Source organism: Cinclus cinclus, chromosome 4 (assembly GCF_963662255.1).
Source record: "Cinclus cinclus chromosome 4, bCinCin1.1, whole genome shotgun sequence".
Classification (NCBI taxonomy): Eukaryota; Metazoa; Chordata; class Aves; order Passeriformes; family Cinclidae; genus Cinclus; species Cinclus cinclus.
Window position 1 is genome coordinate 21,488,812 of NC_085049.1, and position 24,797 is coordinate 21,513,608.

The 24,797-nt window shown below is 41.7% G+C and overlaps 1 protein-coding gene across 1 annotated transcript in view; it reads left to right on the forward strand.

The window, feature by feature from the left end:
• Window positions 1-24,797, forward strand: part of ETV6 (ETS variant transcription factor 6) — a 120,527-nt gene that overhangs the window by 18,508 nt on the left and 77,222 nt on the right. Inside the window, exon 2 of the mRNA XM_062491785.1 lies at window positions 24,351-24,477. Coding sequence (XP_062347769.1) covers window positions 24,351-24,477 — 127 coding nt within the window. The remainder of the gene's footprint in view (window positions 1-24,350; window positions 24,478-24,797) is intronic.

Genomic DNA, 24,797 nt, shown 5'->3' on the forward strand with positions numbered 1-24,797 from the left:
TTTTTATTTTTTGTGAGGGGAAAGGAGGGGGAAGTGGTGAAAACAAATTGTTTAGGATTAGAAATCCTTGATTTAGAAATGTATGTTCCACAGTCGCCCTACTGAATGTCTGTGTATTTTATTTCCCTCCTTGCTTCTCTAAGTCCTGCCAGTGTTCCTGTGTCACTGCTAGTGTGGGCTCTCAGCTCTGTTAAGGGACAGCAGCTCTGACCTGACAGGCAGCTCCCAGGCATTATTCCTTTCCTTTTCATTTCCTAAGCTGAAACAATCCATGTTTGCCACCTCGTCTGAGATCAGGCAGTTTTCCAAGCTGCAGCAGCTGTTCATATATTCCTCTTAGGTTATTTGAGCTGATGCACAGAGGATTTTTGGACCTGCCCCTGCTGGGCTTACTTAAGTTTCTGGGAGTTGTTTTTGCTGTGTCTGTCCTTGAATTAGATCAGCTCAAGCAATGTTATTGTGCAGTTTTTGTTCAGGACCAATTCAGCAGACAGGAAAGGTGTGTATGTGTATGGGAGGTTGTTTTTGGTCCTGTAAATAATAATAATAACAACAACAATCTCCAACTTTTCACTGGTCTCTTCTTTCCTCTCCTGTTACTCCCAAAGAGTATTCTTTGGGTTTCTACTTGTGATATAAGGTTTCCTTTGGAAGTTAGCTGCCAATTTGAGCTTCACTTAGAAGCTTTACAAACAGGTTGTTGAAGCCTCCCTTTGAGCATCTTGCCTGCCTTTAGGGTATCCCTGTGAAGAGCTGCGGGTTCTTAAATGCATTGAGAAAGGGCAAGCAGATACGTTCCTAGAAGAGTTTTCTTTCTCTGGGGTACCCTGGAGGAATTTTGCTTGTACTTGTATCCACTTAGTGGTGAGAACAAATGCACCTCGCTCTCCATTTCATGGAACTGGGTCTTGCTCACCACTTACATCTCTAGTAGTGGTGCTGTGTGTTTTTGTGTATTCCTGGCTCCTGTGGTCCTGCAGTGGTTGTGGATTTTTTTCCCTCCTGTGGTTTGAACCAGAGTTGCTGAGGACTGTGCGTGTGTAGGAATAGCAGATTAGAAAATGAGAGGTTGGTAGGCTCAAAGAGCTTCCTGAAAGTGTGGGAGTGCAGGCCAGAGAAAGGAAGAGAAATCTTTTTGAAGTTATATCAGTGCTTTACATGGACGAGAATAGCAGGCAGAGCGTATTGACAGAGTGGTCTGAGGGTAAGTGTTGCTGCTGTAAAAATCACTGCTGTCCACTAGTGAAACAAATTCTTCCATGTGAGTGCAGTTTTACTGGTATGGTTGGGTCGCAGCATGCATTCTGCTCACACAGCTGTGCTAGCACTAGTCAGACCTGGTGAATGTTGATAAGTCTGCACGTGTCTGTAATGTATGGGTAAACCTTATAAAAATTACTGAGGAGGTGTGAGGAGCAGCTCAGATCATGTCTTGTGACATGCTCTGCCCCTGGGAGGAGATGGCTGGAGGGTTCTGTTGCAGGTCTGTAACACATGTGGTTCATTACTGCTGCAGTGGTGCTTGTGTCCTTCCTTCCTGAAAACAATTCAACTCTTTACCTGAAAGATTGTGGCAAATGGTAACCAGGCTTTGGGCCCTTGGTGGAGCAAGGAAATGTTTTGTGTTTTACCTGCTGTTTCCAAAGGCTTTACAAAGCAAGTTAGTGTAATTTCTTGTTTTTCTAATGGGGAAACTGAGGCAGGGGTGGGAAGGGAGCAGGTTATGTTGCACCTACGATCCTAAAATGGGAATAGCAACTTGTTTTGCTTTAGCCTGGCATTTTGGGCACCTGTTCAAGGAGATGTTTAAGCGTATACTTAATGATACCCATGGCAACAGCTCCCTTCCCATTTCCTCTTTTCAGAGCATCATAAAACAGTTCTTCTCTCTGAACCCAGACTGCAGGACTCTGCCCACTCATGCCAAGCCATTGGAATCACCCAAGCTGTCAGCCAGGGCACAGCTGGTGTCAACATCTGGCCTGTAGAACCTGTCTTATCATTAGGGATGCCGAAGGTGGAGCAAAGAGTCATCCGAACAGTGAGGAAATGGTGGTAGTTGGGTTGCAGGAGATGGAAATGAGCTTGTTTGACAGGTGGCTCTTGGATGCAGTTGACTTGAAAAGAAACTCCTGAACCTCCAGATGAGCTCAGAACAATCACACAGAGACAGCACAGGGTCACAAAGCAAACACTTTCATACAGCAGTGTAATGACCCCTTTTAGTCATGCACTGAGCTTCTAAGCAGCGTAGTACCTCTGTTTAAAAACAAACAACAACCTAAACCAGCACCAACCCCAAACCAAACCTGCAGTGACTGTTCCAATACATCTGCTTGTCTCTCTTCAAAGAGGCTTTCAGTCTTTGCAATTATCCTGGCATAAAATGTTCCATGGTTGTGCTAACAGGCTGACTTGTGTCAGCTCTGGAAGCTGCTTTAATGAACCCCAAGGTCTGACAGCCAACCTCAGTCTTTTAAGAGCAGCATTTTGTTGATCATGAGAAAATGACCTTTTTCAGGATCTCAATTCAGGAGCTGTTTGCAAGGTTGTGGGATTACAGTGCCTAGAAAGCATTACAACTTCATTTGCTGCTGTGTTTTCTTCATAGATCACATGAGACACCGTTCATTTTTCTCCTCTGAAGACCAGCCTCAGTTCACTATATCCCTCTGGGCGTGTTGATCATTCTGGGGCCTTTGCCACTGATTTTGGAAGGATATGATTCAGAACTTTCATCTGGGTTGGATTTTCTCAGTGAGATTGTTTATGAGAGAACAAATTTGAGGATCATATCCCAGGATTTTATATACTTTAGTTTCTTTCTATCTATAGATCCAGAATTTTTGTGAGTGTTGCAATCTTAGCATCAGGACTTAATCCACTCTGATTAGAACCAATGGGAGTTTCCATTACTAATTGCCACTGACGTAAATTTCAGCTCATAAATTAGAGAACAAAATGTATTTTGTTATTGTTATATGCTACATTAAGTACAATATAGATTATATGTATATATAATAATTTTGTGTGCAGTTTATGTTGTTGCTTGCTACATTTACTCTTAAGTAATGTTACTTTCTAAAATCAAGAGACTACTGTATGCTGTCTGAAGACTTAATCTGAAGTATATTTTTTTTGGTCCAATCCTGGAGGCAGCTGGATTTTTTTATGGGTGACTCCTTTAGCTCTCTGTGTGCTCTGTGCCTCAGTAATCCCTGCATTTAAGAAAAAAAAAAAAAGTCAAATTTAAAAAATACTCTTTTGTTGTCTTGTACAGCATTCAGCAGTCCTCAGACATCTTGTTTCACAGATCATAGGCACAAGCCAGTAGCAACAATAGATACTGTCTTAGATGTTTGGAACATGCAGATAACTTTGTTTTCACAGAGAAGCAAATTCTGTAAAGGATTGAAGGGGGTGAATTGATGTCTGAAGATGGGTAAAAGGGGCAACTATACAGAATGAGAATAAGAATTGTTCACTGCCTTAAAGGTGCTACCAAATTAGTAGGCATTGGCTTAACATCTAATCCCTTAGCCAGAAGGGTTAAGATTTACTTAAATAACATCTGCATAATGATTTTTTAAATGGCTAAATGATTTAATAAAAGGTTGAATTAAATTTCTTAAGTGGTTAGTAGAAAGCTAGTGCCACAGCACAATGAATATTTTCTCATTTTTCTCTTTTGTTTTGGGAAATGCACAGGGCAGACAGAGCTGGTGGTTCAGAAAGGGATTGCTCATCTCTGCAACATCTCAGAAGGTAGAGTTATAAAGCCCAGCTAAAGAAAGAAAGGAAGATACCTCTCCCCCTTAGAAACCTGCAATTTGTGATGCAAATTAAAGGGAGGCACATGTATGAGTTTTGAAACTTACTCTTAGCTCACCCAGGTAATTGCCATACATGAGATTTGCATCAAAAATTTTGTTAAACTTTCATAACCAGATTACCGAAATGGTAGGAAACTTGTCTCATCTAAGGTTCTGTGATTTAGGCCTGGGTCCTGTAAATGTCTACTGAGATTTTCTGGACCTGTATGTATTTTTGGCCAAATATAGGTTGAGCATCTTAATGACTGAGGGTGAAATAATTGAAAACTTCAGCATTTACAGTGATCATTAAGGCTAAAAGACTAGAACTAGCTCTTGATCTGAACATTCCCAAATTTGGAAGTCTGAAATTCACATCTGGTTAGAATTTTTAGATGGAAAGATTTTATCCTTAAAAAAGAATAATAGATCACTGATGCTGAAACTGAAATGATTACAAAGTAAATCCCTCAGGAAATACAATACATGGTATGGAGGGGTTTTTTTGGTTTTAAGGAATTGATTGCAGTGCTTCTCACCTTGATGTTCTCAAGTCCCACTGTTAATTCATATTGCTCACATTAAAAAAAGAGGGTGGTAGCTTAAAGGAAGGCACAGCTCACAGTTAACGGGCTTTGGGATTTTTGGGCTGCCTGTCAGTGGGAAACCAAGGGTTAATGGTTTGTTCTGTCAGCTCTTGGTGCAGAGATGTGCTGTTCACACACCAGGAGCAGTTGTACAAATGCACTCGGCTCCACTGGGTTTGGGGGGGTGACTCGTGTCTGAACGCCTGCAGGCTTGCGGCTCAGTTTTATATGATTTGGGTTTTTTTTTTTTAGAATTCTTTTTAAAAATACACAGGACTTAAGCAATTTCCTTTACGTGGTGCTTCAGCCAAAGCCCATTGAAGTCATTGGGAAGACTCCCACTGTTTTTAGCTGGCATTCAGATCTATCTCATGTTCCTTATGGCCTAGGCTACTGCAAGTGTCTGTGGGAGTGTGTAACCATCTCAGTTCTTCTAGAAGGGCTGTCCTGCTGTACTTCAGTTACCATGGAATAGACTGCCCACATTACTAGCAACGTAATTATTCTGGATCAAAAATACTTCAGTTCCAGAATTGTCTCCATGTGGGGAGCTACTCTGGAATAAAAATCAGGCAATGGCTTCATCTGTAATAACTGTGCTCCTTGCTTGCTTTCTGTAGGCAAGATGCTTTAAAGAGAGGTGAAAGGCAGTAAAGTGAATTCCTTTTCACATCAGCATGGCTTGTCTTCTGTGAATCTTTCCTGAATTGTAGTTATTCTGATTTATAAAACAGAGCTAAAACGTCCATCCTTCCCAGACCCAGGTGTGCAGAAGTCCTTACTGTGGGCTCTGGCCACACTCCTGAGCCCACATTCACATCTGTGTAGGTGCAGTTCTGTGCCTGTCACTTGAGTGGGACATTCTGTATGTGCACATCTGATGACAGGACTGTGGCCCCACAAGAGTAAGGGAGCACAAGTGCTGCCCTTTGTTTAGGGATTAAACCTATCTACTCTCACATTTTAATGGGAGCCCTATATATATGGAGATGCCAGAGTAGTCTGGAGGAAGAGCCATGTGTCATTGCCTTTTCCCTCTACTGTAGATTAATCAAAACACTCAGTAAATTAACTCTTTTTATAATGTGCATATAGATCCTCTGAGTGGACATGGAGCAGACTTTAAGGCTGAGATTTTACATCTTCTGTTTTTTTTATGGATCTAACAAGACCTGCAGGTCTAAGCATTTTAAGCTAATTTTCCAAACTGCCATACTACTCTTGTCTTTTTATCTGTTCCTTCAACATCCTAACTTTTCTATTAATGTGAGTACCGGTGAATTCACCACAATATTAATTCCAGACATTTTATGGGGCTGTTTTTAGACATTCACCCACATGATGATGTGTTTACTTTAAAGCATGTACTACAGAAATAAAGGAGTTAAGCAAAAAAAAATTAAAAGTTTAAAATGAGACTTATTCAGTCCCTTTCTTTGCAATACATAAATTCACGTACAAATACAGAAATAGCAGGATGAGTTAGTGCCATTTTTTTAATAACCACATGTGCTGTTACCTCTCTGTAGCATGTTTGTTACATAGAAATCGAACATGGCATTTCCCATGAAAAATGTAAAAAAAAAAATTTTTTTTTTTACAAAAGATCTTTCCTTCATAATGGAAAAAAGAAATTTTTATATCTGATTTCAGGAGACACACTTTTTCCCCCCCGTAAATGTAAGGACATATTTTGTTACCCACAAACAGAAAATCTGCCACTTCTCCGTATCACTTCCTATCTTCAGATCTATTTTTATGTCCTAAAAGCTCATATCAATTAAAGCAGAGAAGCTTATCATTATTTAACTTAGAGAAATCTGGTTGAAAACCTGGTCAGATGTGATGTTCTGCCTGCAGTTAATCCAAACTGAAGAGGTGCTGCCTCAAGTATGTATCACCATATTATTTGTTCCTTCCACCTCCACCCCACCTGCCTACAAAAGGCTTATTTGCTCTGCTTTGCCTAGTTGCTTCCTAATCCAGTTCAATAAAAATTATCAGATTGGGTTTTTTTTTCACTTAATATATTCTGGATAGCAGATTTATTTCAAGTTAGAACATTGTCATTTTCTTTAAAGGATGAAACTGACAAGTTGAGATTCCCACCTCAGTGATTTTTGGGTCTCAGTGAACTTGGGGTCTGTTGTGGTTTCCTGAGCTAGATTTTCCTTGTATCTGAAACCTGCTTTCTTAACGGCATCTACGTACTGAGGTAAAAATTATTTATTAGAAAGCAAAGAAATTAGGACTGCAAACAAATTTTGGTTAAAAATAGAAAACAATGTATTTTTCCATTCCAGGAAAAAAAAAACCAAAAAGCGGGTGGTAGGAATTTTTGACAGTGGGACTTACTTTATTTGTTGGTAGAGAATGGCTTGTTTTGGAGGGACCTCTTGTTCTGTAGGCAGGTGGGGACAAAGAGACTCATCCCCTTCATAGCCTAAATTGTGCTGTGAATTTACACCTGGCATGTGGCTTAGACTGAGTGGTGTAGAGCTGAGGGGCCATTCTCATCTGCCTGGATTCCAGGTAATTGAAATTAGCCCCCAGCAGCTTTAATCATCAGGAAGTCCATTGCCATGGTGCATTTTGTGAACCCAGCTCAGCTGGGCAGAATCACCCTGCGGCTTCCTTCAGACGATGGCTCCTGTGATGCTCCAGCATGTTCTCTGTGTGTTAGTGTTCATTACCCTCTGTCAGAAGCTTGCAACATCTGCTCAGCTCGGTGTTCAACCCCTCATTGCCTGGCATGGAAGTGATTCTGCTTCCTGAAAGGTCAGGGGAAGGGAGGGAGGAAAAGAGCAAATGGGCTGGTGCAGGGCATCTCTTCTTCCAGCCCCTCTCTTTTGTACTAAATTTAGCTGTTGTGGCCATGAGCAGGCTCGTGCTCAGCAGCAGCACAGTGTAGTCCCTAAACCATCTCTGTTTCCTGCTGATTTCATGTTTTGCTAGGAAGGATGTGGCACAGGACATGAGGCAGGATTAAGCAAGGAGCATTAATGGAATGACCCTAGGGAGAGACAGGCTGGTTCTCTCTCAGCTCTGTCCAAAGGGAGGTAGCTGTGACCTGTCATGTAACAACAGGCTTTTCCTTCAGTGCTGGAATCCTTCTCTTGTGCCATGGTTTAGTTACCTCCCAAATTACCTGATGCTGAACATTTATTGAGGACTCCATGATCAAATGTTTGTGGTTTGACAGAAGCAGCTGACACTGGTTAAAAAAGAAATATGCTGTACTGTTACCTCCAGAAAGCCATGGAGGAGAAACTTTGGACAGGATTTGTACTTGATAAAATTCTGTTTTGACATAGTTGAGAGAGGCAGGAAATTTCTCCTATGATTTTTCATTGTAATGTCATCCTGAGAGCAGCATTTTTCAGTTCTTGAGAATCTGTCTGTCCCTGCTGCTAATTCCCCACCTGAAATCTTAACTTAGAATGGGTGACATGAGATACACTTCAGCAGCCATAAAGAGAAGTGTGAACAGCCATTCCTGTGGTAAGGATATTAAGAAGAGTCCAGGTTGTCTGAAAGTCTGTTTTTTGCATGAAACTTTAAGAAAATGAGGTCAAGGTTCAGGTAGACTTCGGGGATTTACAGTGGTGAAGGAAATCTTGCCTCAGGCCAATTAAAATTTAACTGAAGAAATAACTTCTGGTTTGTTTGGTTTTTTTTCCTGTAAGATTTCCCCTCTTGGCTTCAAAGGTCTTTGAATAAAGAACTATATTGCTGTAGTCTAGCTGAACAAAAGCAATGAAACAGCATGTGACATCTACAGTTTGTACAGTTATCCTTAATGTACTCATATATCATATGAAATAATCACGTATGGATTTTTTTAATATAGACCTGAAGTTTTCTGAAGAGTGAGTTGGTGTTTCGGCCAAAGACCGTATAGATGCCTTAGAGAATCATAACCTCCAGTGCAGAGGAAATCCATGTGGCCTTTCCCAGTCTGCTCTCAAGGCTCAGCTGGGTTCTGCTTCTCAGCCATCAAAGCTTATTTAGGCTCTTGCTATCTTTACTGGGACAGTTCAGTGATAGTTAGCATGGGTAACTACTGCCTTATGTTTAGAAATTAATCCTGTCTTTCTGGATGCTGAGGATTTACTCTTGGCCTAGATTTAGTGTCTGTGTGTACAACTGAGCAAAGCTTTTTTTGTTTGTTCTTCCCTTGTTCTCTGATACAAATGTCAGAAATTTATAGGTAGAAAAAAATACAAAGAAAAAGATAGTCGTGTGGATAATAATGTTCTTTAATGATACAATTTGCCCTGTAAATCTGTGTCAGGGAACAAAGCACTTGTACCTGGGATTTCCCTCATTGTTGTACAGATTGGCTGGCAGAAGTTTAATAATTGGTGGATATGGGAAACATAGATATGTCAAATGTGTACATAATATATGAAAACACAAATTGTAACTTGGGCTAGATTTTTTGGAATAGGGAACTGTGGTGTGGTATTTTTTTGGTTGTTTTTGAATGGTGGTCTAGATTGCATGCCTTAAATAGCGTTATTTAGTAAGAGGAAACCAAACACCTTGAGAGACTGAGCACTAAAGATTTGTCCTTGCTTTTCTGTCAATACACCTGGTAACTCCAATTTCTCCATTAGTCCCTTTCCTGTTTGCATACCCTTTCTTACCTTCACTAGAGCACTGCTTTCTTCTTGAGCTGAAGTGGTTGAAACTCCTTGTTGCCAATGCTTCAGTTAGGAAAATAGTAGAGTGTAAGTAATCCCAGTTCCATTAATTCAGCAGCTCTGTGTAGCTAATCAAATGCCTCTGCTTAACCTGAGGGTCACTTTTGCCTAGGTTTGACCCCCAGTGGCTTCAGGTGGCCCCTGGACTTTGCTCTGGGATGGGTAAAGAGCACTCATGCGTTCCCTTTTGCCGAAAATGCTTTGGGATTGTAACTCCTGGTGACAGGGCAGTAAGGAACAGGAGTGAAATCCCTGCAGTTGTTCATTAAACCCAGGCCTTTGGCTAGATGGGAATTTGTGGTCCAGTGTAAATTCAAAGGAAGCGATTACAACTGACTCCCGTTTACTAACGCAGCTGTAATATTTACTAGCCAACACTGACTTCAGAATGACCTTTTTGGGTGGCTGTTCTGGGCTGATACACCACTTCTGAGATCAATGCCATACTGTATGTTTGGTACAGTGTCTGTTCTCATGAGTATTGAGATAAATTAGTTCAAATTAATACAAGACAAAGGAGCTTCTAGATGACACCTTGCATAGCAATGAGTTTTATAACAAGATTAGTGTTGAGTTGTGTCTCTGTAAAGAATGAAGGTGGTTTTATCTAAGTAATATTTCAGATGCAGTTGGTGTTGGCTGACCAAAAGAATCTTCCAATTTTGGTTTAATCAAAAGGACTAATGTTGCTGGAGTATGAGGGTGGAATAAAATGGTTTTCTTTCAGGGAAAAAAACCCTGCCTTCATTGTATTAATAGTACCTGTATTCTGAATAGTGAAAACTCCATCTCTCCCTCTCATCTCTAGGGCTTGCTGAGGTATTTGAATTTGCAGGGTTTACTGAAGTCTGCACAGTTAGTGCCCTTAGAATTTGTATTTCCGTGGTGGGGGTGGAAGAAGCCCCACCACCTTCAAAAAAACCAAGATGTTTATGCTTTTTCTGACATTCACAGCTCTTGAAGGTAAGAGTCTGCTGCTTCTACAGACAAGGGGGCTTGTGGTGTTTCCTCTCACTTGCTTTCATGGGTATCTTGTGTTTCCTTTCCGTCCTCAACAATGAGATGTGATTCTTTTTCATGTTCTCTGCTATATCTCTGAGGTAGCACTGTTTCCCATTATTCTTTTCTCCCATGTACTAGAGAATTTGTGCCCCTAGATTTCCACCTGTCTCTTAGTAACAGGATTCCTCATTCTATCTCCAAACTAGGAGCTCTGTGTACATCTGATAATAATTTCTGATGTACCAAGGGGTGGTGTATGCATCTCCTCAGAGGATTGATGTTTTGGGGGTTTTTTGATAGGTTTGTTTGTTTGTTTGTTTTTTGTTTGTGGTGGGATTTTTGGTCTTTTTTTTTCCCATTTGTTCTGTAATTACAAGCTTAGCTATGACAAGGGGTATTATCATGCTGCAAGGTATCACAGACTGTGTCACCAGCCGGGTATTACAAGTAATAGGAGCAGGTAGTTCTGTTCCCTGAAGATACCAGTATCTGTGTTTTCCATGTTTGCAGTTTCCAGTGTTCAGCAAAATCTCTAGTTCTTGTCAGTAGGAATGTATATGCTTGCTCACAGGGTTTGTTTGAGCTTCATTCATGCTCAAATGTCAAATACTAAGATCTTGCACTTATTTTTGCATACTTGCAGATTGAGTTGAGTTTCAGCACAGGTTTCTGATTAATACTATAATTTTTGGCATTAAGAGTAAAGTTGAAATACAGATATATAATTATATGCATCTGTAGCATAAGCGTATGTGCATGCATGTTTGCGTGTGTTGAAAGATAGCAGAGCTTTGCTTAAAAGACTGTCCCCGCTTTCACCTACATCAGTTAAGCCAGTGAAAAGTTTTAGGTTTCCATCCAAACCAGGCTTGCTCTGCTTTTAAATGTATTAGTAGATTTAATATTTCCACTCTGGGACCATGGATCATTTACTATGATTCCAGTTTGGATGGGAATAGGAAGAAGAGAAACTAAATAAATTTAAAAGTACATTTTATTTTTTGTTGCGGCTCACAAAGTTATGTAATTTTAGCACTGGATTGAAGGCAGGAGGCAAATAGAGTGGTCTGTAGTTGACTGCATGACAACTGCAGTTTATTGCGTGGATGTCATCCCATCACGCACCCAGTGTCTAATTCTGATTGGATTCTCCTGGTGTGAAGAATTACACTTGCCGTCAGTGGGATGTCCATCTGTCTGAGCCTGAAAGCAGCTCAAGGATGCAGGCTGTAGAGGAGGAGTCTGTGGGATGGCTTCACTATGCCTATGAAGTCTAATGCACATGACTTACCAGCATCCAGTCTGTTTTGAGGGATCCTTTCTTGCACTGCTATGTGGTTATGAATGCAGATGTTACTATTTAATTCCTGCATGGTGGCCACTGAGGGAGCTGGACACTCAGGCAGGTTACAGACATTGTGGGTGGTATTTCTGTGGGGCTTGCCAGGGTTAGGAGGTTATTCTACTTCAAGGTGATTTTAAGGACCCTCAAGAGCTTTCTGGTGTAACTGGAATCTGGTGAATTCTTTTTCTTTTTGGTTGCAGGTGTGTGAGGAGTGGTGCCCATTCATTTGCTGTGCAGTGAGATTGTAAATCCCTAATAAATTGTTTGTAAATCACTTTGGGATCTTTCTGGCTGACAGGCAGATCCTGTGTAAGCACATCACCCAGCCCTGCAAAGCCCAAGCCTTAGGGAGCTGAACCGGCTGCCAAAGCAGCAGGTGTGTCAGCTCAAAGTTACCCGTGAGGAGCAGCTGTAGGCTCGAACTTTGCCCGTTTATTTGCTCAAGGTTTTATCTCATCCTTTATTATACAGCCCAGTGAAATGGAGTATTTGCCGTGTCAGTTAAACTGGGGCCGTGGAGTGGCAGCTCTGTGTGCGCTCGGTGGCCTCGCGGCTGAGACAGCGGAGCCATCGCCGGTGTCGGGAGAAAGCCGTGCTTCCTGTGCCGTCGGAGGAGATAGGGACACCTGAGCAAACAGTGGGACACCCCGGGCTAGGGGTAGGGTGATGGGTTTGGTGCATGCCACTGATTTTTTACCTTTTTTTTTTTTTTTTTTTAATAATGCCTATAGGTTTTTGTTGTTGTTCTGGGGGTAGATTTTGACCTTAGAGCAAGGCAAGAGCCCTCCAAACAGGAAGCTAAACTTGTGTTTTAATTTTGCTTCAGGATTGTGCAAGTGGATTGCAAAATTCATATCAGAACAGAAATTTCTTCAGAATCAAAGGCCAGGTGAAAAGTGTAGGAGCACAGTGTGCTGCTGTGCTCAAGGTTGTTATTCTGGAAAAAGCCAAAACAAAACAACAATCCTTAGCATAAAAAAAACCCCTGTGTAGCAATTGAAAAGGCTATTTTGGTGTAACATTTTGATTTTAGCCAGATTGCATGTATTGAAGGAAATGTTTACTAACATTTGTTACCACTTTTGGTCTTCAGACACCTGGCAGCAGACTTAGAGCCAGGCAATGATGAATAATTTTCTGCATAGTGCCTTATAGGAGGCTAAAGTGGCATCAGTTTCTGGGATTCAGAACTGTTTGCTGTTGGAGTTCAGGCATCCATACCCCAGCACTGGCTGAGAATTAGACATGTGTGATGTAGAAGTGACAGGACTGACTATGCAGGAAACCAGCTGGTTGCTCAGAAGCCTTGATCTGTGCCTCAGCTTACCTTGAGCAGTCCATTTGACTACTCTGTGCCTCAGTTTCCCATCATATTTGCCATATAACTTATCTCTTTAGCTGTTAAACAATTTTAAATGGGACTGCCTTCCACTATCCAAAACAGCTATTCTACTTCAACACAGTTCTAATAATAAATATAAACAACTAAGGTCTTTGGATAGTCAAAATAAATTTAGGAAGATTCTGGTTAATTTTTGATTTTTCAACTGTGTTACCAAGGGTTGATCTTTGGACCTATATAACCAAACTTCTTCCTTGGTTGCTTTCTGTTATTCTGCCTTTCGAAGGACTTTGTGGAAAAGAAAGCAGTATAAAAATCACACAACCGGTTTGGCAAGTCCTGTATAAACAGGAGAAATGCCAGGAAAAGTCTTAGTCTTTGTTGCCAGCTTAAAAAAAAACAGGTTAATTTTCTCCTAATGAAAACTTCAACCATTGCTGTGTGTGAGGTGAACTGTGAGGATGACCATGTGGTAGAAGAGGGGCTTGGAGTACTTGCTGCGGAACATTCCCTCAAATGACGGGAATATTGTCTCAGTCATCTTCTTGGCTGTAGGAACAGAAGAAGCATTTTATCATGGCTCTTCTGAGCAGACTTGTTTTTTTTTTCCTTCCCCCATCTCCTCTGGCAGTCTCACAGCTCAGCTCTGGTGTTAAACACACCCTTCTTGATTAACTGGGGGTGATTGATGTCCCCCTGTTTTGCTTTGCTTGTACCAGGAGAGAGCTGTGCTGGTATTTAAGATTGTGTAGCTGTGAGTTGGGATGGGTGAAGAAACCTGCCTTCCCAAATGGATCTGTGCTGTTGCATAACCGTGGGAAGGGTTGGAGTGCCTCTGTCCTGATTCTTGTGGCAAAGGAGGGATGTGTTTCTGGAATGGGTTTGAAGCTCTCTTCTGATTTAGGCCACCTCTGCTGCCACTTGTGAGATGAGAGAGTTCAGTCAATGCGTTGACAAGGAGGAATGTTAGAAATCAGAAGTTCCAGTGAGGAGGACGTTTAAAATCAATGCTAAAATGCAAAATGAAATTATGCATTCTGAGAGTTCTTTCAAGCTGTCAATGTCATTTTATTCTCTTGTAGTTCATCCTTCTGTTTCTAGAGCAGCAGCATAACCCCAGAAACATGACTTTGTGGGTAGAGGGTTGAAATGGAATTTAGGTAACTTGCTGCTTCTTCCTGCACCTCTGTTCCTAACTGTAAATTCAGATTCAAACAGGCCTTTCCTCTGGTGCTTCACTATCTTGACTATTTTGGCTTTGAGCTCATCAGGGCTGTTCTCTGCTCACTATTTCTGGAACATTTTGGTAAATGGCACGGTGTTTATTTGCTTCTGAGTGCTATCACTGTATGAATGTCAAGTCCTAACTGTGGGGTTCACAGCCAAATAGAGTTCTTGGGAGAGCATACTGTTTTCTAAGATGTCAAAGTAGTTTTTTCCTCAGCCTCCGTACCCTGAAAGGGTACTTAATCCGCTTATGTTTTGGTCCCTCCACTTGTAAAGGTGAGTGTAATAACACTTCCCTTTATTGCAAGAAAGTGCCAAAGGTATTATAGGACATATTTAAATAGTGTAGTAATGAGGACTGTGAATAAGCCTTCAGATTGAGTTAAAATGGGCTTAAGACCAGCACTTTACTCTCTTTTTTAAATATATCTGAAGTTTACTCTATTTCAGCTGGCTCAGTTCCCAAGCTTCTCACTTCTGTAGTGAGGCAATATTTGCAGGTCAGAGGCAGTCCTATGGTAAGGGTGGAGTGGCTGTCACTTCAGCGTCCATTCACATGTGAACCAGTAATGCTTAGTTGTGAAAACAAGCCAAAGATAACCAGAGTGAAACTTCAGCACTTCTGTTCTGCCAGGAACAACATCACAACCAATGCTTCAGGATTATGAGCTAAAACAAAATAATAATTTGAGGAAGAACAAAAAGCGATGCAGAGGTTGAAAGGAACAATTAAAACAATTGGGGAACTTAACCAACAGGAAAAGCTGTGGCAGAAGGAAAGCAGCTAAACTGAGATTGGTCACAGGGCTTGACACACCTGTGGCCCTCAGCATTTATCCCATTGTCCTGTTGGCACAACCAAGGCAGTGAGGGCTGTGGTAGTACCACAAGTTGTTTTGGAGATCACAGCAGGTCTGGGAACAGGCAAGATGTGTGTCCTCACCATTTCTCTTCAAATCTTTTCCATGGAGCTTATTCTGTCCTGTGCTCTGCTGTCTGCCATCTGGTGCCCAGCCCCATATGGCACCCCTATACATGAGGTAATCCACTTCTTACTCCTCTTTGAGTGCTGGGAGTGCCCCTGGAATTTCCAGAGTGAAGGAATAAGGTCTGTGTGGGGTGTACCATGTCACATGGACAGGTCATACCTGGAAGGCATCTCTTGTTTTCAGAGCAGTTGGGAAAGGATTGCTAATAGCGCTCCTTACGCAACAGAATATTCACCCACTTAGTTCATTACTTACTAGCTCCAGGCAGGAACATGGCAGATTTGTTAATAGCAATGGGCAAATCATTAGAGTGTGCAGCATTAATGGAGGAGAAAGCATTTAATAAAGAGCCGTCACTTGACCCTGTCATTGTCCGTGGAATATGGACCATATTGTTGAGTTCGGGCTCTGCTCTTTTCCTGTCATCTACCACTTCTTAAAAGTATGTCTTGCTCAGGAGCTTCAGCTTCTCTTTGAACACATATGAAAGCACATCTATTCTTCTTTTGGATCAGATACGCAGTACCATGGCCATCTATTTCTGTACAAATATATTTTAAAACTCCCCTAAGTTCTGCCAGTCCTGATGGTCTATGCTGGAAGGACTGTCTTTTATTGGAAATAAAAGATTTTACTGTGCCTCAAGCTATCTCCCAGGTGGTTTGTTTCCTTTTTCGAAGTAGTATTCTGGTGTCTGATGATCAATAGAAAGTTTGGTTTCTTCTGCTTTGCATTCTCATACCATTAGACTGCTGACTGGAGAGACCTTACAAAAGCTGCAAAATAGCTTGTTTAAGAAAAAATTAAAAATCCAATTTTTGTACAAGCTGACCTGCTGCAGATTTTTTTTCTTTCTATGGAACTCAGCTTCTTTCAGTGGTCTCCCAGTGCATCTTTATGTTTTAATCACAGCTTCTTAGTATCTTATCCTTCTGCAATATGTCATCCAGATTACCTTCTCTTCCCTCTGTTTTTACTTCCTTTTGGATGTTGGGCTGTATCTGTCCTTTCTTCTGTCCATCTCAGTAGTTTCTTTATTCCTTTCTTACAAGCTACATAATTTGTCTCTTGTAAAACTTGCCTGTCTTGCATACATAGAGGTGTGTGTGTATATGGTGCAGAATGAAGAGCTTGCGAATGTTGGGATCGCAGGATGCAATATTCTGAGTGAAATCCCACCAGCTGTTTTTTTGTACACTCCTTTTGTCAGTTAGAGTTTCCTTTTCTAGTCACACTGATCTTAATGTTATTCACATTGAAGTAAGTAGCTGGAGTAGGTGAAAGAATAGGGGGAGAGGAAGATTGTAGTTTAAAGTTTCTTCCATATTCAGTATCTGTACAATAGTCAAGGTCAGCTCAAGTATGGCCCTTTCTAGGACCCCCCCTCTGCATTTAATGAGTTGGGAGTTGAATAATCCAAATCTCTGTGATATTTTATGGTAGCAAATATCCATGATCTCTTGTTTTTGGACTGGCTTATTAAGACAGTCTTTGAGAATGGGTGTTTTATTTGGCTGTCTTTTCTCACTGAGGATTCTGTTTAGTTTACTCAAGTCGCTTTGTCCATTTTTTAACCAGCAGCCCTTATTATAGCTGTCCTATCCCCAGACTGGCCTAGATTGTCTCTGGAAAATTGTTTTTACCTACTTAGAGGTGTTTTGGAACAGGGGGATGTAGCACACTTCCCTGCCATGCTGTGTGTGCTTGGGTTACTGTGGCACTACTTGAATCTTCAGGAGCCAGAAACTGTAAGGTGTAGCATTAGACCTCAGCATGGCATTCCCAGGTTTCTCTGGGCATTTGGCATGCCCTTTTTCATGGAAAGTCTGCCAGAAGTCTGAAGTGTGGAGAAATGCAGTGCTGCAAATGCAGGGGTGCTGTGTATGCCAATAGTAAGATGATAATAGATAAGGAGGGACAGTAATCTTAAGTTACTGGAGAAGAGGAAGACTGAGGCCTGTATGTGATTTTACTTCCATCAGTGTATATCTGGACCAGAAACACTATTTCAAAATAAATAAAATTCACTGAAGAATTTTGCAGGTAAAGACAGGAGCAGGATCCAGCCATGCAATGGGACCAAGAAGGGCAATTTCTCATATTTGTAAGTGGTATTTTTAAAATGTATATTTCAGGATGTTGCAGCTCCACAGGAATTCTGTTTCCATCAGTAACTGGGGGTTGAAAGAAGCTATGACTTTTATGTGAATTACTCTCCCATGATTTTTCCTCTAGTTAATGGATGGGCAATTAGATATCCCAGGACAGTGAATGAATTGACCTCGTCTTTGTGACAGTTCTGACCTGTGATTTGTGCTATGTAAATATTTGTAATATCCTCTTTTGTGAAGGACCCTGTTCATAGTAACTGTAGCTTCAGTAGAAATGTTCAGAAAGCAATGCACATCCATGGTAGGAAGATCAGTAATTATGATTGTCCTTGGATATGTGTTTGAATGCATAGCAACATTATGACTTTGACAGCTCAGCAATGCAACCAAGTAAAAACACTTGTGCTATGCCAGCCCTGAGATGGAGAAGAGAAGCTTTCCCATAGCACATGAGAGGGCAGCTCCCTGTACACCATGTTTCCCCTTAGTCTTCCCATCTCAGTTTCATGGCCTCCAGGAATCTTGCCCTGAAATGAGCACATGACTGCAGTAAGGGTGTTCAGGGTGTTAATTCCCACGCACACAGGCAGGGTTGTACAACCACCGTATGTTACAGAGATGAGGCTCCTTAGCCCTGCCTGTTTTAGAAAAGAGAACACAAAAAGTGAAGTGAGATATCTCTGATGTGCAGCTAAGCCTGGAAAGTTCTTTGCTGTTGCCTTCCATGCTTCTGTGCTGCTTACTCACTGGTCACAGTACTTCAAAGCCTCATGTGGGAATTTTTCCCTAGCTCTACAATTAACTGTCTCCCTTGAGCCTTCTGTGGTGCTTTGTGTGGTGTGAGTGTACTAACAAATCGTGGTATAGATGCCAAGGGGACCATGTGGGTTTACAGGAGTGGCCCAGCTTTTTCCATGCCCTGCTTAAACAAAGGTCAGTAGCAAGTTCTTCAGAGGAGCGTTGCAGTGACAACCTCAGGATGCAAATTTTGGAGTTGCATGTTGAAAAGGGTTGGGGGCAGGTAGTTTCTTAATGTCAGGCAGTGGAATCTGTAGTTAACTCCTGCCTTGAACAAGTAGGTCAGGAGGGCCATTTCCCAGCTTTACTGCCTCTTCTTGGAGCCTTGCTGCAGAAGGGTGGGTGGATAGATAAGGCTTTCCTCCCATTTGGAGAATGATGATTCCAATTCCAAATCCTGAAACAGATTCTGCCTCTCATGTATTTTCTGCTGCCTAGCTGGGAGAGCTACAGATAAAATTTGTTATTAAAAATATAAATGTCTGATCCTTTGACTGATCCTTCATACAGCCTGTTCTATTCTCTATTCCCCAATATTAGCAGGAAAGAAATACTTTTTGAGCATGTGGTTAACCTGGTTTTTGGCTTCTTCCACACTTGATAATTTGAAATATTTTGGGGTGCTTATACAGTAATGCAACTGTATAATGGCATTACCAATGACAGCATTGACCTCCTCAAGCTGCCTTTTCATAGCACTCTAGTGCATTGGTATTGCTGTCTGTATAATTTTAATTTAATTAAGACAGTGGCTATAATCACTATGGGAGAAGCATGAACTTCCCCACTGTCTCCTTTCCCGTTCCCTTTGTGATGAACCATTGCGCCACTGTGTTTGTTTATTTGCTTGAGTAAGGATTGAGGCATGAGAGGAGAGCCATCACCTGCCCCTGTGCAGGGAGGACAGGCTGGAGGGAGGAGTCAGGGAGGAACTGTACTTCACAAAATTGCTAAGGTTACTGACACAATCTCTGCTTTCTGCCCAGGAAACGAGATGTTAATCTTTTCCCAGTGCTGCTTTGCATAAGGTCCATTCCAGAGAGCTGTGTTTGTTTTAATTTCTCTAATTACTGATACTGTGCTGATTATGCTGCTGTAGATTTGATGTGAATTGCTATATTAATGGGATCAAAAATTAGGAGATGTCTGCCATGGAAATTAAGAAGATGACAGCAGCTGGGGGAAGGGAGGGAAGTAGCGAGTTGAATTCATACCTTGTTATTGCAGAGCTCTACTTGGCTCTTTTTGGAGCCTGAGCCTTTTTGTTCCTGGCAGAAGTTGGGAGTATGCAATCTAGAATGTTAACCAAAGTCCCCAAATGTGCTATACAGCCCATTAGAGGCTCTGATTTCCTTCCTGCTCCCTATGTTAGACCATGTAATTCATCTTGTAGTGGTCTTCTGGACTTTCATATTCAGCTATGATATTGCATACAAGCCACTGGTGAACAGTGCATCTGCCTTCCTTCCCTTTCCTCTTCTCACTTTCTTTCCTAAGGATTAATTTACTTGAATCTCCTGCTGTTTTCCCCTGTACTGCTCTGTGGCTGGTTTGCAGTCATTGCCCTGCTGGGTGCCCAGTGGTTCAGAGCCTTCTGAATTTTTCCTGAAAACACATAATTTCCTCCCAGCCACCCTTGTCTCTAAGGCTCTTTTCCCTCCTTTGCTATACTAAGCCACCTACTCCTAGAAGGATCCACAGCAGGAAAACCAGACCCTCACAGGCTCCCCCTGGCTCCTGGTCTCTTGGCCTGTCTTTTCATTTCATTGCACAGGTACACCAGCATCCTGGGAGACAAATGTGTCTCACCTTTCACTCTCAGTTTCTTTTTCCCTATGTGGTATCATTATGTGCAGTATAAGAGAAAGTTTTTATGCAGTGATTAGGGTCAGCTGCCTTTTCTGTCCAGCACAAGGTATTTGCAGACCACATTGGCTGTTTTGGTTTCCTGAAAACTGCTGCCTAGGTATTGCATTTCTTTGCTTTATTGATTAAAGAAGGTAGTTTTACTATATGTCTAGCTACTGAAATAATCACTGGGACAACGTAAGAGCTTGCCTAGTAGAATTTCTTGCATATTTTATTTTCATTTCTACAAAAACACGTATATTCTTTGTGCCTGCCATCTGAGTGAACTTACTAAAGGGACTAAAAGACTATCAGATTGCAAGGCTGTTGCTTTGGAGTTTAGAAGGGTGCAATTATATCAAAAGCCTGAAGCTATTTTTATTTAAAGCCTCTCTCATCCTCAACCATTAGACTTTTAAATTTAATTTTGATATTTTTTTTGTTTGTTTGTTAAGGTTTTTATTTTAGTAATATGAATTATTTGTGTTCCTGACAGAGAAAATTCTGTTCAGGTAGATTTTGTCAGTAAAGGATATACCCCAATTCTTCAAACTGAAATCAGTGTGTGCTTTGATAGCTTTGGGAGTCTAGTCAGCTGTTAGATACATGCCTGCTACATAGTCAGTGGTCAGTATAGCTTTTGATTCAGACAGGATGGTTTGATCTATGGCATTCTCAGCAGCTGAATATTTAGTAAAGAGAAAAAAACCCATAGATTCTCTTGATTTTTAGCCATATGTTTCAGCCTGTCTCTGCTCAATTGGACAGGTATGTCCTACTCTCAGCAGTCCTGGCTGGTTGTCCAGGTGGCACTCTTGGAGCACCAGCCACCAGAGTAAACCCCACAGAGGATCTTCCATAAAAATTGACTTCATGTAGCTCTTCAGTTACTGCAAGCAACATGAAATTTAATGGTGAAACTTTCTTGACTCCCTGTGAGCTGAAGACATGTTCAAAAATTATGACAGCAAGCAATATGCCATCTGTTTTAGTCACCTCTTTGTGGCTACTGGCAAAATGCTCAGGAGTTTCTATTTTGAAATTTCTTAGCTGGTAATTGTTTGGGGCTGAGCATATGGTCACTTACAGGTTTAGATGTTTATAGAGTCCTCTGGCAGGTGGTGAATATGGAATGTGGTAGTACCAAGCTCTTTCTTAGCACTCATCACCAAAAATCTCACAGGACCACATCAAATGTGTATTGATTTAGTTTCTTTTACCAGTAGATTAAGCTGCAGCAAGGTTGTTTGCTCAAGAACATGCAAGGTTCATGCAGGTTCTACCAGCACTACCTATCCTTCCTCCCAAGCTGTGGCTTGAACAGGCCTACCATTCTTGGCCTTAATACAAAGGGAAATATTAAACTTGACTGGTTAGGAAACGCTTTCAGAAAAATTTCTGGTAGCAGAGTATCTGGTTGCATAACCTTAGAAGCATGAGACACCAGCCATGTTTTTGTTTGGTGGATTCCACAGAGAGAAGAACTGGGCAGTTCTGGAGCTGTGAAGATTAATGCAATCCATTCTCAGTGGTGTGAGCACAATAGGTACCTCCTGGAAACATGACTCTAAAGAGCCTCAGAAAGCCTGGAGGAGCGCATGTGACCTTGTGCATTGACTGTGCAGGCTGGGCACTGCGTGTGGCTGAGCACAGAGCAGGGGCAGGTTGCAGAGCTAGACTGGTGTTTGCAGTTCTGCTGCCAGACACGTTACTGCCCCATGCTGCAAACAGGGATTAAGCTAATTTTTTCCACAAGCCCAGTGTCTTGACCTTCCTGTGCCATTACCATTCCACACTTTTTGGAAATCTGTCCAGGACAGTTAAAGGGTAGCTCTTTCAGCATGCAATTGTTAAATGTATTGCCCTTGAGAGGCACATGCTGTCCTTTTCCAAGACAGCTTAACTCTGAAATTACTTCGCTCATTTGAGCTGTGCTCTTGCTGTAACTCAGGTTGTCTCTGTGTCTAATAAAAAGAAAAAGACTTACCTAATGTCTGTAAATTGCTTTGATATTTAGGCCAAAGGTGCTGACAGAAAAATGCAGGATTAGCAAGAGAGGGCATTTCAAAGGCACTAATAGGAATTGGATAGCTAACTCCCCTTCGTGCCTTGTAAAATGCCTTCTGCAAATAGTAATTCACACAGTACTGTGGACATCCAAGATACGTGGGAAAAGTAACTGCAGTTCCATATCTTGTTTGGTTTTGGCTGTCCTATCCTTATGAATACTAGGAAACAATTAATCAAATGCATTTGTTTAATACAGTAAACCTCAATGAAACTGTCATGTTATAAATCAAGTTACAGTATGCCTTTAGGAGATTGATCAGTACAGGCAGCACATACTGGAAGCATAATACCTTGGTTTGATACAGCACCTCCTGGGTCTTGAGGGAAGTGGATGGGTTCTGGATTAAATTTCATTTTCCACCTGCTCTTGGACAGTGAGGAGACCCTTTGAAGCCACTTTGTCTTTGCAGTGGTGATTCAATGAACATGAAACATGACCTGACCTTGGACAATATCCTGCATTCTTCAGGAGGGAAGAAAAGGACTTTGGGTCTCCCACCTATCCTCTAGTGCCCATTACCAGAGGCAGGCATCTGTGTGGCTGTGTTTGAGGAGTGTTCCTCTTTTTATAAATATCTCCACGAATAAGGCGAGCAGCTGCACTGTGGTTCGATTATCTGTGGTGTGGATTGCAGCAGGAAGTGCTGGAAACTGCCTGGCCTCCCTTCCCTCCAGGGGTGCTCTGCACCAGGGTGAGAGGTGCAGATGGGCATGGAGAGCCACACATTTGGAATGGGAAGAGCCAGCTGGTTTGAGTTGGGGAAGTTGAAAACCAAATAATGCCTTGTAGCTCCACAGGTGCGTCTTCCGTTGCGTCACGGTGAACATCCCTGTTTGGTAACTGCAAAAAACTGAATTCATCCAAGCTATTGGGTTGCTGTCGTCTGGACAGTCATGAGTAGAAAGAAACTGAGTTTTTGGAAGACAGGAACATAAAACTGAACAATTTCTCTTTAAAAAGTACCAAGCTGACAGCCACAGGGGCCATGCTTGCAGAAATAAGAGTGATGGTGGAGTGAAACAGACCTGTCTTCTCACTCTGTCTAAACCTATAATAGTTTGTTTTCTCATGCTGTCAGTCTTCTCTGCCATGTGGTTATTGGTTGTTGTGGTGAGTCTCCTGATGTTGAGGCTAAACTTCTGTTCTGCCTGAGCTCCTGAGCAGCAGACAGTACCTTGTAAAAGAATGAACTGGGGTTGCTTTGAAGCAGTGGCCACAAGACTTTGTAAGTGTTCCTTTTATTTTTGGACATCACCTAATCTGCCTGCGGAGTTTTTTGCAAACCTACCCTTCCCTTTGGTGGCAAGGGTGCTTACATTACATTCTGCAGGTGCCTCTATCAGCCTCAGTCTATTTTCCTGTCTTACGGCTATGAGAATGCTGTGGTTTGTCATGGAAGCAATTACCTTCTTTTGGTCCAGCACCAAATTTGTTTTTTTCCATTTGCTGGAGATCAAGGTTGGGGTGAGAGGCTGCACTCGTACTGTCCTGCAAATGCTCAGAAATTACAGTAGCTCCTTCTGCTTCTGTATGTGCAGGGATGTAAATCCATGCTGTTTGCACTGGCATCGTTGCATGTCAGTAGGGTAGTTCTGGAGAATAACATGCATTACCTTCCAGGAAGCATATGATAATGGATTTTTTTTTTATATTCCTGCAAAATTGTAGCTATGTTTATCTACAAAAGGGTATTTTTTGTACTATGGTTGGAGTACAATGTTGGAAGCTTAGTATATGGAAGAATTTTCCCATCAGATAACATGAAGTTTCAGTCTTAGATTTCTTGTCAGGCATTTTCATAAGTAAAAACCTAATTGTGAAAATTATGAAACTAATAAAACATTCACAAGGTGCCCTTTAACTCTATTTGACTGTATTTGGTTTTAAGTTAAAGTACTTCAAAGAAGGTAAATAGTAACTTGTTTAGCAAAAACAAGAGTACTACATTACTTGATGGTAAATAGAGTAGCCTTTAGTGATGTGTTTTTCTGCAGCAATGACAAAGGTTATAGATTAAAGTCTTTAAAATGGTAGGAAGAAGTATAGTGCTAAACACTTGGCTTGTTCAGATCATGGCTGATTTGTTAGTGTAAGATTAAATGGTTTTGGCATTTCAGTGGTATTCATGTGTGTATTATGGAGTTGCTGTCACATTTTCACTGGCATAAAACCCTTGGAGTCTCCCCACTTCCATGTGACTTCCTGTAGCCTCCCTTGGCAAATTTCTGAGACGACCCTTGGAAACTTCATGGCTCTTTTGAAAAATAATCCTGCCACCCTAAAAGGTGCTTGTCTCCCCTGTAGCATGGGGCAGTGCTGGCCACCAGTGTTCTGTGTGTGCTCTGGAGCTCCCTGGGCAGCTGGTGCATCACCAGTGTTGCTCACATCACCAGGCACACACTTCCTTCCTTCCACCCACATCCACCTCCTCTGCCATGGTTTCATACCTCTGTTCCAAAGTTCACGTTGTCCTCTCTCTTTTTCTCCCTCCCCCCCCACTTTCTTTTAACAGCAGGAAAGAATTTCGTACACACCTCCAGCGAGCCCGGTACCAAATTACACTTCGTCACCACTACATGTCCCAGTGCCTCAAGCGATCAGGATGGAGGAAGACACCATCAGACTGCCAGCACACCTGCGTGAGTGTCAGCACAAGGCTGCTTAAGGTCTTGGACTGAGGAGGGGGTGGGGCGGGGTGAGGAGTTATTTCTGGTTTTATGGAAGACAGCAGGGAAGTCCCTGGGTTTATATTTTTTTATTTTATTTTTTAAATGAATTCTAGCTGGTTTAGTTTTCCTAGCTGTTGTTTTTAACTGAAGAGAATTACTCTTAAATACAGTATGTTGAATCTCCCTTCCCATCTCCTGCACCCCTTTACAAGCATTTGGCCTGTTTCTCATGACAGGCACAAATATGGAGGGTTTCTTTTGACAGGAAGTGCTGTGTTTCCTTCCACTTT